At 41.6% G+C, this 15,725-nt stretch overlaps 1 protein-coding gene across 1 annotated transcript in view; it reads left to right on the forward strand.

Moving 5' to 3' along the window:
* Positions 1-15,725, forward strand: part of LOC143332569 (ryanodine receptor 1-like) — a 42,894-nt gene that overhangs the window by 18,719 nt on the left and 8,450 nt on the right. The window contains exons 59-90 of the mRNA XM_076750174.1: positions 68-143; positions 255-378; positions 632-747; positions 848-915; positions 1,008-1,129; positions 1,252-1,301; positions 1,454-1,514; positions 1,612-1,738; positions 1,859-1,970; positions 2,070-2,151; positions 2,239-2,369; positions 2,461-2,781; positions 2,888-3,128; positions 3,292-3,379; positions 3,474-3,566; positions 4,036-4,050; positions 6,715-6,885; positions 7,009-7,068; positions 7,185-7,319; positions 7,492-7,604; positions 7,705-7,801; positions 7,886-7,995; positions 8,105-8,156; positions 8,258-8,332; positions 11,105-11,204; positions 11,313-11,392; positions 11,493-11,569; positions 11,739-11,812; positions 14,416-14,496; positions 14,589-14,677; positions 14,933-15,061; positions 15,139-15,243. Coding sequence (XP_076606289.1) covers positions 68-143; positions 255-378; positions 632-747; positions 848-915; positions 1,008-1,129; positions 1,252-1,301; positions 1,454-1,514; positions 1,612-1,738; positions 1,859-1,970; positions 2,070-2,151; positions 2,239-2,369; positions 2,461-2,781; positions 2,888-3,128; positions 3,292-3,379; positions 3,474-3,566; positions 4,036-4,050; positions 6,715-6,885; positions 7,009-7,068; positions 7,185-7,319; positions 7,492-7,604; positions 7,705-7,801; positions 7,886-7,995; positions 8,105-8,156; positions 8,258-8,332; positions 11,105-11,204; positions 11,313-11,392; positions 11,493-11,569; positions 11,739-11,812; positions 14,416-14,496; positions 14,589-14,677; positions 14,933-15,061; positions 15,139-15,243 — 3,375 coding nt within the window. The remainder of the gene's footprint in view (positions 1-67; positions 144-254; positions 379-631; positions 748-847; positions 916-1,007; positions 1,130-1,251; positions 1,302-1,453; positions 1,515-1,611; positions 1,739-1,858; positions 1,971-2,069; positions 2,152-2,238; positions 2,370-2,460; positions 2,782-2,887; positions 3,129-3,291; positions 3,380-3,473; positions 3,567-4,035; positions 4,051-6,714; positions 6,886-7,008; positions 7,069-7,184; positions 7,320-7,491; positions 7,605-7,704; positions 7,802-7,885; positions 7,996-8,104; positions 8,157-8,257; positions 8,333-11,104; positions 11,205-11,312; positions 11,393-11,492; positions 11,570-11,738; positions 11,813-14,415; positions 14,497-14,588; positions 14,678-14,932; positions 15,062-15,138; positions 15,244-15,725) is intronic.

Below are 15,725 nucleotides of genomic sequence, written 5' to 3' on the forward strand. Positions count from 1 at the left end.
ATAGTTGAGCCTTCTGCGCTTTAATCTTTCCATCTGATCAATATTCATTGTTTGTATCTGCTCACAGTCTATGGCTGAGCAACTGGCAGAAAATTACCATAACACCTGGGGACGGAAGAAAAAGCTGGAGCTGCAGTCCAAAGGTTAGATTTTTTTTTGTTTTTTCAGAGGAGGGATCCTGGACATATGAAAATGAGAGATTTGACTTTTGCCCATTTCCTTCAAGAGTTTTAATTGTGCTTCTGTTTGTGTAGGAGGTGGAACACATCCGCTGCTGGTGCCATATGATACTCTGACAGCAAAGGAAAAGGCTCGAGACAGAGAGAAGGCTCATGAGCTGCTCAAGTTCCTGCAGCTTAATGGATATGCTGTCACAAGGTAATACATCAGGAGAGCAATTAATATAGATCATTAAGCCGGGAATTGTAATTGCTTCATGATAGTAAACTGTATTTTCATTTCATCTGCTAACACATTTTCTGTTTAATCAATGCTCTGCCATTGTGCAGCAGTTTCAAGTCATAGCAGTGCTTGAAATCCTCTTTTATGATGTGCCACAGACACTCATGGAGGATATTTATCATTAAATCCAAGTAGAGAGAACAATAAGTTAAACCTTGTTTCACTTTAGGGGCCTGAAAGATATGGAGTCTGACATCTCATCCATCGAGAAGAGATTTGCTTATGGTTTCCTGCAGAAACTGCTGAAATGGATGGAAATTGCCCAGGAGTTCATCGCTCATCTTGGTACTGGCTCGTCTGACAGAACTGTATTAGTATAACTTAAAGTCGATCTGTGCTGTCAGTGTTACTGTGGTACCATCATGTCTTGCGATGTGTTGTATAGAGGCTGTGGTAAGCAGTGGACGAGTGGAAAAGTCTCCTCATGAGCAGGAAATCAAGTTCTTTGCCAAGGTGAGACTATGGTGTAAAGCTAGAGTGCTCACAATAGTGAAGGCCCAGCTTGTCCTCATTGCTAAACTAAGCGTGAAAACTCTCCCTCTCAGATCTTGATGCCTCTGATCAACCAGTATTTCAAAAACCACTGCCTCTACTTCTTGTCGACGCCTGCAAAAGTTCTGGGCAGCGGTGGACATTCTTCCAATAAGGAGAAGGAGATGATTGCAAGGTGATTTCCTCTCTTATACAGACGTTACACTTTGTATTCTTTTCATCGCTTTCTTGCTTTTATCAGCATTTCCTTTTTCTTGCATTTCCCTTGCCTTCCCTTTCCTTTGCTTCTCATCGTAGTATCTTCTGTAAAATGTCCGCTCTGGTGAGACACAGAGTTTCTCTCTTTGGTAAGAAGTCAGTTTCTTTCTGAATCTTTTCTGTGTTTCTCTCATGTGGCTCTTTGTATTAACTGTAATGTATTGTCACCCAGGTTAAGTGCAGTGTTGATCTAGATTCTATAGAAGACCTCATAACAGCAGAACTGTATTTGTATGTGCAGGAACGGATGCATCAGCGATTGTTAACTGTCTTCACATCCTGGCACGGTCATTGGATGCAAGGTTTAGTATTTTTTCATTTTCTCAAAGGCCATTAAGATGAATATGTTTTTGTTTCGTTTTTATTCATAGTTATTACCTTTCTTATTTGCTTAATTAGGACAGTAATGAAGTCGGGGCCTGAGATTGTGAAAGCAGGGCTGCGGTCATTCTTTGAGAGTGCTGCTGATGATATAGAGAAGATGGTAGAGAACCTCAAACTGGGCAAAGTATCCAAAGGCAATCAGGTAATAGAAGGACATCATTTCTGAAATATTGCTATTCCTTGACCGCTGCATATGATCAGTTAAACATTTGATCGTAAATATCCTGAGTTGATGATCATGTGCTGCTTCTCTCCTTTAAAGCAAGTGAAAGGCGTGTCCCAGAACATTAACTACACAACCATTGCCCTGCTCCCAGTGCTTACCTCCCTGTTTGATCACATCGCTCAGCACCAGTTTGGAGATGATGTCATCCGTGAGTGTTTTCACATCAGTACTATTCCTGATTTTACACGGGGTTTATTCATTCATTCACCCTGACACCGCTGTGCCTGTCCCTGTTGCTTGCTTACAGTGGATGATCTACAGATGTCATGCTATCGCATCATGTGTAGCATCTACTCCCTTGGCACTGTCAAGAATCCACATGTTGAGAGGTAACTCCATCGCTGCATATGTTACAATCTGTGAACTAATTTAGAAGTCGACTCTTGGGAGCATCCGCTTGTCCTTTGCATTGGCAGGCAGAGACCAGCTCTTGGAGAGTGTTTGGCTCACCTTGCAGCAGCTATGCCAGTGGCCTACTTGGAGCCCAATTTGAACGAATTCAACGCTTTCTCTGTCTACACCACAAAGACACCCAGGGAGAGAGCCAGTGAGTGCATTACTATTTCCTCTGATATGTTCTCTCTCTAACAACATGCCTTGTTTCTGACTTTTCACTACTTCTCCTCTGAATGCCAAAGTCTTGGGCCTTCCCAATGAGGTCCAGGAATTATGTCCAGACATTCCAGAACTGGATGCTCTGCTAAAGGACATTGGAGACTTGGCAGAGTCAGGGGCTCGTTATACTGAGATGCCCCATGTGATTGAAATCACTCTGCCCATGCTGTGCAACTACCTGCCTCGCTGGTGGGAGAGAGGGCTTGAGAACTTCCCCGAGATGGAGGCCCGGCTCTGCACCGACGTCACGTCAGAGCACCTCAATCAGCTGCTGGGCAGCATCATGAAAATTGTAGTCAACAACTTGGGTATTGATGAGGCCTCTTGGATGAAGAGGTTGGCTGGTGAGTACCATTTTAAACTCTATGAATGTATCACTGTCTACACGTGAGTGTGTTTTTGTACAGGTGAGATGACTTTGTTTTGACTTTGATTTGTTTTCTCTCCCAGTGTTTTCGCAGCCCATTGTCAGCAGGGCAAAGCCAGAAATGCTCAAGTCCCACTTCATCCCGACAATGGAGAAGCTGAAGAAACGCACCTCGAAGGTGGTGGCTGAAGAGGACCATTTGCGGATGGAGGGGAAATCAGAGGGGGATGAGGAAGACGGCACAATACGTGATGAGTTTGCTGTCCTCTGCAGAGACTTGTACGCCCTCTACCCTCTACTTATTCGCTATGTGGACAACAACAGGTACAATAAAGTGATAAACACCAACATATTATATATTTTGAACCATGAATCCTACCTGGTACTGATGGAGTTGCAGGAAAATGCACTCATCTTTTCATATATTGTTCATTAGCTAAACTTGTTGTGACTTTGGGGCAGCTTAAAGTCATTTGTTCTGCTACAGGGCAAGATGGCTGACATGCCCAGACCCAGATGCAGAGGAGCTCTTCCGAATGGTTGGAGAGGTCTTTATTTTCTGGTCCAAATCTCACGTGAGTATGTCCATTTGGCCTTTGAATGTAGCCATTCGTAGCAGCTCACACCCTTTACTGTACTGTACGTTTCCTGCTTCTCTCTGTGTTGTAGAACTTCAAGCGAGAGGAGCAGAACTTTGTGGTGATGAATGAGATCAATAACATGTCATTCCTCACCGCTGACAGCAAGAGCAAAATGAGCAAGGTGAGTTAATGAAAGGCAGAGCCAGCGCGACGGCGGGGCTGGCATACTGTCAGGTCTCAAATCGGGCAGTTTGTGTAACAACTGTATTCCTTTCTTTGTGCCCCTGTTTTTTTATCAAGGTTTTTGAGATTTTGATATTTTACCAGCTATTTTCAGCCAGTTAATAGATGGCCATTTATTAAACATATGGCCGTACAAAATTCACTGACTATAATCCTTCAAAGCAATCTGAAACAGATGCACCAGGTACATGATTTTAAAAGATTTTAAAACAAGTTTCTGATTTTGTGTATGTTCAATTTTTCCACATTTTTGTTTATCAGGCTTGGCTTATCATCGCAAAGCCTGCTGTATACTTTGGAGGTCTGATTTTAATTCGCAAATTTGAGAACGATAGCAGCTGTGTTAACAATATTCTCTCTTTGGCTGTCCCTTGTCCTCTTCTTTTGGGTTGCGGATGGGTTTCCAGGGCGGGGACTCAGAGGTTAGACTTTGTTCCTGCACGACCGCTGTGCTGACCGCATGGCACCTCACTTTGGGGGAGCTTTTCATCAACCTCTCCAGCACACTGGCACATCTGATCCACATACATCTACAAGCACACGCACACACAAGTATACTTAACTCACACGTGCACGCAGACGCGCACAAAGGCGTGCACATTCCATTCACTGAGACATGACCCGAGACGACTTAATTTAGTGCCAGTGACACTTGCTTTTTCTGTACACGCAGCTGTATCTGCTTATGAGTGGAACAAAACTTAGCTGAGCATTTGTCATTGCTATAAATATAGAGTTATTTATATTAATAGAATATGAGCGTCCGAGCCAAAATTTTCTTCAAAGGATCGACAGATGCAGTTTGGATCCACTTACACTGCCATTAGCATGGCTATACCCCAGTGTATGGACCTTTGCACTTGTGCACTGACACATGAAACAAGTGATTTATGCCTGCATACTGTACACTTAAACTAGTGCCAAATGATACTTATGGAAGACCTGTCATGAGTATTCACCATGAGAATGACATTCACATTATTCTCATAAAGGATCATTGGACAAAAGGGCAGGCCCCATCTGCAGGCCCTCCCCAGTCCTGCCAGTGTGTGAGGGGGGGAGTCTGGAGGCGCTTGATGAAAGTACTCAGCTGTAGAGTTGGGCTCATGGCACTGGGCTTTACACCAAGCCCGAGGTGGCAGTGAGAGCGCAGTGCCATCATCCCGTCACTGAGTTTGCTCTTTTTTGATCATAGTTGAGTTGGAGTCTTCTGGTATGTCTTTTGTTTCTTTTCATTGAAGGATGGTTGACCTGTAGCTTTTGTAATGCAGCTTTTTGCCACTAGGGGATGATGTTAGTCTTCTCTGTGCTCTTTCTTCTTTCCTCTCTGGAAATGCCATTTCACACCATGGTTTAGCTTCCGTTACACTCCCTAGTACCCACACTAACACAAGACTTGATGCTTAACATCACTGAAGCAGATTTCTGGAAAACATTTGTTGGGTTCCTTCTTTAGAATGTGCTCAAAATGACCATGAACCTAACCAATACATTAATTCACTCTTCTGATCTAAATTACTCCCCGAAATGCTTTGCACCCTGTTCCCTCTGAACTAGTCTTCCATAACACACTTGCATCTGGCAGTGAACTGAAGCAGAAACAGTGGCTTATGTACACCTGGCACTGATAGTGTTTGTTATCCAACTTGGAAAGGGGGGTGTATATCTCTACATGTCTGACAGTGACATCCCAACAAACACCTATAATGAAAAGACTGCTGTTAGAAAGGCTGTAACTGACCCATTCGGTTCATTTTTCCATTTCAGCCTTAATGTACGTGTCTGAATTTGTCTCCGGGCAATCCCAGACAGTTAACAGACCTACCTGTAAAATCTAGCCATAATTTTCACAAGGCAAGCTGAGGGTTTACACACTTGAGCCACTGTAAACTACACCATAAATTTTATAAGTAGTCAATGGACCATATTATGTACTTCTTGTACTTTTTAGCATCAGTGTGTGTAATCTGAGCGGTAATGAGCACCCTGTGTTTTTTTGTGAAGTCGCCATTACTGTGTGAGGGTGTTATCTACACTTCTGTGGCTCAAATAGAAATACCCTGTGACATATTCATTGAGCATGCATTTAATAGACTATATAAACATCCATATTGCAAAATGCATTTAGATACTGTAAGCTCTCATATACACTTGCATATCTTTGAGGACTCCAGAAAGAGCAGATAACAGAAGGACTGAACTCTCAAAGAAACAGAAAGAGGAGTTCAGGAGGCGAGCACAGGGACCTGTCCCGTAGACAGCTTGTTTGACAGTAGTTGTGTGATTTTAACAGCCTGCGACTCATCCGTCTAACACTAATTTCAAGAATTTTGTTCTGTAACTTCATCTAAAATTTTAACCTTTCACCAAGGGCTGCGGAAAAAGACATGGGTTTGTTTTAGGTATTTGCTGAATGGGTTGTCACTTGAATGAAATCTGTTTTCTGTTTGCATGTTTTGTAAATGCAATTTCATTGATTTACTTTCTTAAAAGACCCATTCCTTTCAGCTTCCCTCTCCCAAAGCCAGCTATATACCCACTTTGCCTTCACATTTTCACTATACCCTCTACTTACCAGTCTGAGCTCAGAGAAACAAATCTATTTAGATTTAGGAAATACAGGAAATAATGTAAGCACTTGTGTTTTATTTACACAGTGTTGACTGCTATGTTGGGTTTTTAACATGGAAAAATCTTCTAATTGCACAATAAACAGCTTGCAGTCAGTCGTCACTGGAAGGTGGGATTATGTCCAGTAGTTACTGTTAAAAGAATCACCAATGTTTGTCATTAATTTTAATGTATGACTGTGTTGACAAACTGATTTTCTGTTTATCCTGATGTGATGTACGGTTGCATACTGTATAGAAGCAGTTGCATTTTTTTGCTCTGCTGGTGTTGCATTCATTCCAAGCATTTTAGGAAAAAACAGTTAATCACTAATGAGGGCTTCTATCCATGAGAGTGACTGCCTTGAAGGATGCCTGTCACGTGTTGGAAACAGAGCAGTGCTAACTGTGGTGTCATACCTGTGGCATTTTATGAGATACTGTGAATGCGTTTTGGTTTATTTTCCATTTTCATAGGGTGGAGGTTCAGATACCGAACGTACCAAGAAGAAGAGGCGAGGGGACCGTTACTCCGTGCAGACTTCACTTATTGTGGCTGCCTTGAAAAAGATGCTCCCCATAGGCCTCAACATGTGCTCTCCCGCCGACCAGGAGCTTATCAACTTGGCCAAGATCAGATACTCATTGGTAGTTTTTTTTTTTCTGACTTTGTCTGCATTAAATACTGTAGTATAATAACCATTCCACAGCAGCTTTACCTCCCAAGTATTCTTGGGAGGACAATGGTTGATAAAATGTTTTACTCTACAGAGAGACACTGATGAAGAAGTGAGAGAGTTCCTGCAGAACAACCTTCATCTTCAGGGCAAGGTATAATTCCTGGATTGCCTATTAGTGTATATTGCTTCCAAGGAATCGGATATGTGTAAACAGATAATCGACCACAATACAGTTCAGAAAGCTCTGCATCCCTCTGTTGTGGAAAGGTGGACAACCCATCCATGCGCTGGCAGATGGCCCTGTACAAGGAGATGGCAGGGAAGGCTGAAGATGCTGACGCTCCAGCGAAAGTTGTCAAGAGAGTGCAGGAGGTGTCTGCTGTCCTCTACCACCTTGAAGTGGTGAGTGGCCAATCTGAACCACACTAACTGTGGTAGACTCACACTGTTTCTCCAGCACAGATTATGAGAAATGAGTCTAACAGATGATCCCATTTTTTGAGCTGCAATGTATTATATATACATGAAACGTTACAACGGGCCACCTTGCAAATGTCTACCTTCTCTGCTGCAGACGGAGCACCCGTTTAAATCCAAGAAGATGGTGTGGCACAAACTGTTGTCCAAGCAGAGACGGCGGGCTGTGGTCGCTTGCTTTAGGATGACACCACTCTACAACATTCCAAGGTGAGAAAGTTGTGAGAGCTGACATGTACAGAACGGGCACAGATGTATGAAAGTGCAAACTCAAGTTGTTTTTTGCTCCGTTTTGTTTTTTGGATTGCAGGCACAGAGCTTCAAACATGTTCCTCGAGGGATACAAACGCAACTGGCTTCACACTGAGGGTTACTCATTTGAAGACAGGATGATAGATGACTTATCTGTGAGTGTCATCTCACATCCGTTTCATGTAAAATTGCTTTTTCTGTGCCATTACTCACCCTTCCTCCCCCCCTGTGGATCCCAGAAAGCAATGGAGCAAGAGGAAGGAGATGAAGAGGAGGAGAAAGAAGCGAAGCCTGATCCCCTTCACCAACTTATTCTGCATTTCAGTCGTACCGCTCTCACAGAAAAGAGGTTAGATAGAGCCTTACTGATACGACACTGGGAAGCAGAGATGTGGTAGAAACACGGGGTGAGAGGTCATTCCTTGTTCACTGATTGTCTTTTCTTGTCCCCATTTCAGTAAACTTGATACAGATCATCTTTATATGGCATATGCCGACATTATGGCAAAGGTGAGTCACTGCGGAGGGTTTCGGCTGTGCGTTGAGGTTTGATATGTGTACAACATACTTTGAAACACTCATATTTTTTCTTTTCCTCTCCATTTGTTCAGAGTTGTCATATTGGTGAGGAAGAAGAAGGGGGAGAGGAAATGGTGGAAAATGCTGAGGATGAGATGTCCTTTGAGGTGCGACAGTCAGAACTGGTAATGGGCGGCCAGGGGCTAGGGACCAGGAACACAGTGGAGCGGTAGCTCTCAACGCATTGAGTGACCTCATCATCGGCACATTACTTCACAACCACATCTCTCTCTCTCTCTCTCTCTCTCTCTCTCTCTCTTTGTTTTTGTCTCATTACCTCCGTCTGTTATGTCTGTGCTCTGTCCTGTCTGTTTGTATGTTGTGCTTCATTCAGTTGCTCGATTTAGAAACTCAAAGCTCCAATCCAGAGTTTTGTTTTTTTTTTTACTCTATCAATTACTATATGTACACTAATCTTGTGAAATCTCTTGAGACAACTTGAGACAAAAAGTTACTGGACAATTTTAGCAAATTGTTTAAATGTACCATTCGCTATTGCAATTGCAATCCTTGAATCTGGATTGGGTCTAATTAGATTAACCGAATGTAATTTAACATCAACAATAACAATAGTCATCACACTAATGCTAACTCATTTTTAAAATCAGTCATCAGCTCAGCTTGATGGATAATTTAAACCACTTTGGATAAATGAAGAATCATGTCAAGCTTTTCTTCCTGTTTCGCCACCCAGCTGACCACTCTGTCCACTGCTCTAGTCTTACTCCTTATAGCTCCTTGGAGTGGACTGGCAGGGCTTTTTATACTTTATGGTTTCTATTGAAAGGCACCACCAGCTGCCACCTGTCAGACCTTCACTACATTCCTTGTGTCAGGTTTATGAGTCTCACACACTGTCCTCACTGATACACCCACTGCTGACTCCACTGTTGGAGGCAACTGGAGCTGAACCATTAAAAAACTGCACTCAGATTTTTTTTTGTTTGAGCATAAACAGTTTCTGTGCTTCGTCATGTTGTTGCATTGAACTACTAAAGAATTATTTAATTTAATTCAAAAATGCCCTCAAAACATGTGAGTGCTGATATCAAACTGGGGAGTTAGACATGCTCAAAGATTTTATGAATAGCCTGGAGGTGATATTGGGTGTGTGACCAAAGGCCGTTCAAATTCAAATCTCTACTGAGAATATCTGAGTGTGTTTTAACACAAACTCATTGACTAGTGATGTCATTCCTCCCAGTTTATATAGCTGTCCCATTTGTCGCTCTCTCTGTCTCTTTCACCATCACTTCATGTAATCTCTCTCACCCTCATAACACCAGTCTTCATTAACTGAATGCTGCTAATCAATGTTCCCTCCCCCCACTCACATAGCATACTGACAGACTACAGCGAAAGCCAGCATAGAACACGCAGTGTTAAGAGCTATATATTCATGCACATAGTCATCGTTTTAAAAGTACATGCAAACACATCATTCAGTGCATAGTTTAGAATCAGGTTTCATTAGATAGTCAGGGACTGCAGTGCAAATTTGAGGTCTAACTGCTCGACACATAGTGGGTAGGTCATGGCCAGGCATACGTGGGTGGGTGGGAGGGGGCTTGGGTTTGGGAAGGGAGGTGGGGGAGGCAAGGGGTGGCAAGGTGGGGGTTGTTCTAGGGTCAGGATGTGGGATGCTACAAGTTGATTTGTGATGTTGATGAACAGAGGAATGTCAGTTTGTCCGCTGGATTCAGAGATATTAATTTGATTGCCATTGTCTTTCCATAATGGCATTTCATTCCCAGTTGGCTCATTACTACAAATAAGGAATTGTTCATTATCACAAGTGCAAAGTTATTTTGCATGAATATTTCTAACTGTTTCTTAAAGTGAAGGCACACCGCTACGGAATGCCAAAGAAATATCTCGGATACAGAGGGTTTACGGCTCTTGTCCAAAGTATCTTATTTGCAGGGCTGCTGCAATAAAGACCCTTTGGCGAGCTGTGTGGCTAAAACGCTAAGGCAATGGGGCTGTTTCCTGTAGTCTAACGCTTGCTCCAGCCAGCAAACGTGAAGAAGTAGTGTAACAACTCCATGACTAATAAAGAGGGGTGACAGGATGTGTGCAAGAGTCAGACAGGTCCTTTAAATAGACAGTAACAAACCCATAACACAAAAGCTTAGAAAAAGACAATATTACTGTACATGGAAGAGAAGAGAAATGAGAGATAGGTGTCGGAATATTTTGATTTTGACAAATGGAAAAAAAACATGGCGTGATATTGATTAACAGGTAATTCACAGAACGTACCAATAAAGAGTTATTTTCTCTTTAAAGATCACCTGTAGGTGTGTAATGCTACCGTTATGGACTATTTGAGAAAGAAATGGTAAGTTGATTAGACAGTGAAAAGGTGAAAAGTGAGGGACTTGACTGTGAGTGAATGGAGAGTGAATGTGAATCCAAACTGAGAAAATAAATGATAGAATGGATAGCCTTTTCATGAACAGACTTTTTTTTTTAAACACCTGGAGCCAGCTGCACCAGCTGTTAGTCAGTTCAAAGTTAGCTTCGCTCTGTGTTAAGTAATTGGAGTGTGATGCATGACTGTTAGTGTATTGCTCTTGATTGGACAGTACAACAGTTGTTTCCTTTACACATTCCTAAAGTCTTCACTAGATGTAACACCTCTTAAGTTTTAATGGTGCAACCTGATTTAATACATCACTAGTTTGAAATTAGTAGTTACTAAGACAAAATTAGTAATGGATTTAGGAGTAGCTGGTGCAGCCCAATCCTGGTGCACTGAATACTGCCACTGAATATTTGATCAAATATCTGACCTGAAAGAGTCCATTCTGTCTATTTATATTCTCTGTGATAAATATAACAGCAGCAAATGCTTATAATGTTTTTGTCCACCGCAGGAGAAAGAAATGGAGAAACAAAGGCTCCTGTACCAGCAGTCCAGACTTCATAATCGTGGTGCCGCAGAGATGGTCTTGCAAATGATCAGTGCCTGCAAAGGTAGTCTTACTTCCTGTATTCGGTCGAAACCTTTATTCTGCAAACCTGCCTGCACTATGACTCGGTTTACCTGTGCCAAGTTTATGGCTTTGACCCTTTTTCGTGTAGGAGATACAGGCCCAATGGTGACTACAACGCTCAAGCTGGGTATCTCCATCCTTAACGGTGGAAACAGTGAAGTTCAACGGGTATGTGTTCTGAAAACAAACCCTTCAGATTATGTCATTTTGAATTCCAAGTTACTTTTAAAGGAGCACTTTTCATGGATTAACCCCTCTCTTATGTCAGAAAATGCTGGAGTACTTGAGGGATAAGAAGGATGTCGGCTTCTTTTTGAGTCTCCAGGCACTGATGCAGACATGCTGGTCAGTTTTCAATCAGTCAGCACAATTTTCAACAATTGACCTGTACAACACCAATTCATTTGCAAACAAGCTGTGTTTACTGGTTTTACAAAGTGTTCCTGAGCCCATGTAGTAACTTCCTGGTGGTGAACCTCGTGCACATCTAAAAATGTCTGTGTGTCCTCTGCAGTGTGCTGGATCTAAACGCCTTTGAGAGGCAGAACAAAGCAGAGGGACTGGGCATGGTCTCAGAGGAGGGCACTAGTAAGTCTCCATACACTTACAGCAGGCAGAACATCACACCACAGCCGTTGTTTAATATTATCATGTAGTAGATTATCTGCCTCATTTAGATTGTTGAATGCACATACCTCACATATCATATGACACAATCACTCAGCAGTGTGGTACGAGTACATTTTGTCTGAATGAGGAATCAGATGCACATTCTTTAGACTGCTCCGCTGCTCCTTGTGAGCCACAACAATGAAGATCTGAAGGTCTGTAGAAATTATTTGCAGACACACTTCAAAAACTGGTATCACATTACCATTATTCACTGCACCACAACTTTCAACCCAGCAGCAGAACTTCTGTGAACAGCATTTAATAGTAAAGCCTTTGGTGATTATTTGCTTGTTTGATTGGGTTTAAACATAGATTGTACATGTGCAAGATGTCTGGGTGCCTTCACTTAATTTCTGTATATGATCAGAAAATCCCAAAGAGGTTCATTCTGTGTGCATTGAGACAAGCTGTGCCAAAAACACTCAGGATTTCCTGATTGTCATTTTTGTTCTCTCGGGATGACTGTGGAGCAGCAGCTCTGTTCTGTCCAGTGTCAGATTTTGCAGTATATTGAGTCACAGTGTTCAAAAATGAAAAACGGCTGCTCAAGCCGAGGTTTTTATTTGCCTCATCATCATTAACATAGAAAATAAATTAATCAAAATAAGATATGAATTAATAGATAAATTTAAGACAGTCTGAGTATCTATTAATTCATCTTCCATCTGTGACATTTACTGTACAAGTTTAATTGAATGATTAGTTTCCTAACATTGAATATTATTAACACTCGATAACTGTTAAATGATTGGATTTAAAGATTTAGTTTAACTTGAATTAGTTCAAGTTTTTTTTTTCCTGACTATGTCCAGTAGTATGACTCGTTGATCGGGCTTCACCTACTCTTTTACCAACATTTGTCACCTAATTCTGGAGGTTCATTTGAAATTCTACCTGAATGAATTTGCCATGGAATGTTGTTAATCTCCCCCTCCTCATCTCTTAGTCCTCTACTGTTGTCAACACACTGATCCTCTCTCCCTTCCCCACGATCACTGCCACTTCTCCCTTGTCCCTCCTTTCATGGTCCTCAGACTTGAACCTAGATCGGGGTAAATCATGTTTCTGTCCATCTGCCTCTCTGTTCTCTTATTCCTCTCTCTCTCTCTCTCTCTCTCCCCTGTCCCTCTTGCTCCATCACTTCTTTTTCTAACGCTGAAATTCCACCAAGAGAGGATTGGATGCCTCTGTCCATCTTTCATGTTCATAGCTCGCATCCCTCCTCACATTTCTTGTTCATCTCAAAAGGCAATGAATGGAATCTGGTCCTTTCTTCTCCTGCGAAACAAAACACTGAAATTGTCTGAAACCTTCTTTGACATTTTTTCCTTCTTTTCTTCTTTTTCTTCCTTTCTTCTTCTTTGATGTTGACATTATTTATAGAGAAGCTGTTCCTATCTTGAAATATGGCCACGAATATTTATGGTACTGCAGTAAATCTTAATAATGAACGTGTATCACGCTTGAAAAGACTTGGAACACATAAATCTATCAGAATATTATCGACGCGATTTAAACATGAAAAAATATTCTGATAGATTTTAGTAAACCAACCCTTGAACTTAAATCTCTTAAATTCAGGAGATCAAGTTCAAACCACGGAGATGTTTCATTTTAAAGAGTTCCATCCAAGTGCAAGTCTGTCGGAAGTCATTAGCTAAAGAGCGGGCCGTCGCTTTCTCTGATGTACGATATCATGCACTGGATTCCCTTCAGTATTTTGATGGACAACGCCCCAACCTCTCTGACCTTTAACTCTGCTGCATTAGAGCAAAGTTGGCGTGTGCTGCATGATTCTGTGTCCGTGTGTGTGTGTTCATTACGGCCAGTGGTGGACTGGGATTTTAGAAAGGCAACAAAAAGCTGCATATGCAATTTATGGCCCATTTATGATGACGCACACTTAGAAATTCAGATTTTTCCTTGTCTAAGAGGTTGATCAGGCCACCAGTAAAACCCAGATGACCAGTTCACCCCTGAGTATGTTTAACTTTAGTATAGTAGAGTAACTTTAATGCTGTCTTTCTGTCCGTGCAGCTGTGCATTTTTACCGTCTGCTTAGTTTATATGTGTTGTTAATGTGACTGTATGTCTGATATGTGTCTGCGTTCATTTTCCACTGCAACACGTGTTTGTGTGTTAACTGTGTGCACGTGATGTTGATGCCTCCTGTATGTTGTTTGACGGTGTATTATATGTCAGGCCATTGTCAGACCACAGCCGTTTGTATTTCTTGTGTTAATATTTTGTATACAGTGTAGTGGGACTCGTTATTTAATTTATTGTAAACAATCTACACCCCGTCAGAGGTGGGTTTTGCAGTGTCTGTTACTAAAATCTGTTTAGAGACGATGGTGAGTTGAGCCATAATTTTTTTTTACTATTCTCACAGTGCTTATATTCAGGCAAACTGTTTCAGTAATTACCAGTAAGACTTTATGCCGTTGTATTTAGTCTGATTTCAGCCTGATTTTAGGATTGTCATTTCACACCTCTGTTCATTTCATTTTATTTTCTAGATGAGAAAGTGATGGCAGATGACGAGTTCACCTGTGACCTCTTCCGTTTCTTGCAGCTGCTTTGTGAGGGTCACAATAATGGTGAGAATGTTTCAATTAAGAGTAAAGAGAAATGCAAACTAAGTCATACATTTCATTAAAGTCTCAAACGTTTCCGACTATTTTTCCTGCAGATTTTCAGAACTATTTGCGGACACAGATCGGCAGCACAACCACCATCAACATCATCATCTGTACGGTGGATTACCTCCTCCGACTCCAGGTGCATCTTTTGATTGAGCCTGCAGATGGCCCTGTTATCACAGATTAAAAATAGAAGTTCGGACGGCCATATTGGGGATTACATTGACACAGAAACTACATGTGCTAGGTTGTTCGTTGGCACATCCAACTTTGCTACACCACGACTTCAGTCATGGATTTTCAGTTACACACACCCTGATAAAATTCTTATTCAAACATGCAATATTTTTATTTATGGGAATACTGTACTTACCTCTCATTTTTTTCAATCAAGGAGTCTATCAGTGATTTCTACTGGTATTACTCCGGCAAGGATGTCATTGATGACCCAGGAAAAAAGAATTTCTCCAAAGCTATGACAGTCGCAAAGCAGATTTTCAACAGTCTAACTGAATACATTCAGGTGAAACTTAAATAAATCAGGCATTTACACCAGCTGGTTGATTTATTATGTGCGTAACACACAGTTTCTCTTTTCAGGGCCCCTGCACTGGCAACCAGCAGTCCCTGGCCCACAGCAGGCTGTGGGATGCTATTGTCGGGTTCCTTCATGTCTTTGCCCACATGATGATGAAGCTGGCTCAGGTACGCACATATGAAAAATATTTATTTGCTGAAAGCATGTGAAACAAAAGAAACGCAAAGTCTTTGTTGCCTTTCTGCAACTTCATGGGTGGACTCACTCACTGACCTCAATTCTAGACTTATATGATCAATATTGACAGAGGAAATCTGTTACACAACTTTGATCTCTTGACATATTTTCAGCGATGCTGACAAATTATGGAAATTGTGAAAGGCACGATGTTCTTTAGTGCCTCTCTATTGGCCGTTGATGTTCATTTGGTATTTCATTTGGCCTGTAGTTATCTCATTGTGCATTATGTTAGTGGAAGTTCACTTAACACCCTATAAGCCTTCAGTAATATCTATTTATGGATGTTCAGTGCAGTTTACCTCTACAGGGTACATATATAACAGTATAAACCATACAACAGCTCCTTACATGTGCATGAAAAATGTTTATTAATATCACAAGCCTAGTAGTAAACATGCTTCCAAATTTT

The sequence above is a fragment of the Chaetodon auriga genome, chromosome 15 (assembly GCF_051107435.1).
Source record: "Chaetodon auriga isolate fChaAug3 chromosome 15, fChaAug3.hap1, whole genome shotgun sequence".
NCBI classification, from domain to species: domain Eukaryota; kingdom Metazoa; phylum Chordata; class Actinopteri; order Chaetodontiformes; family Chaetodontidae; genus Chaetodon; species Chaetodon auriga.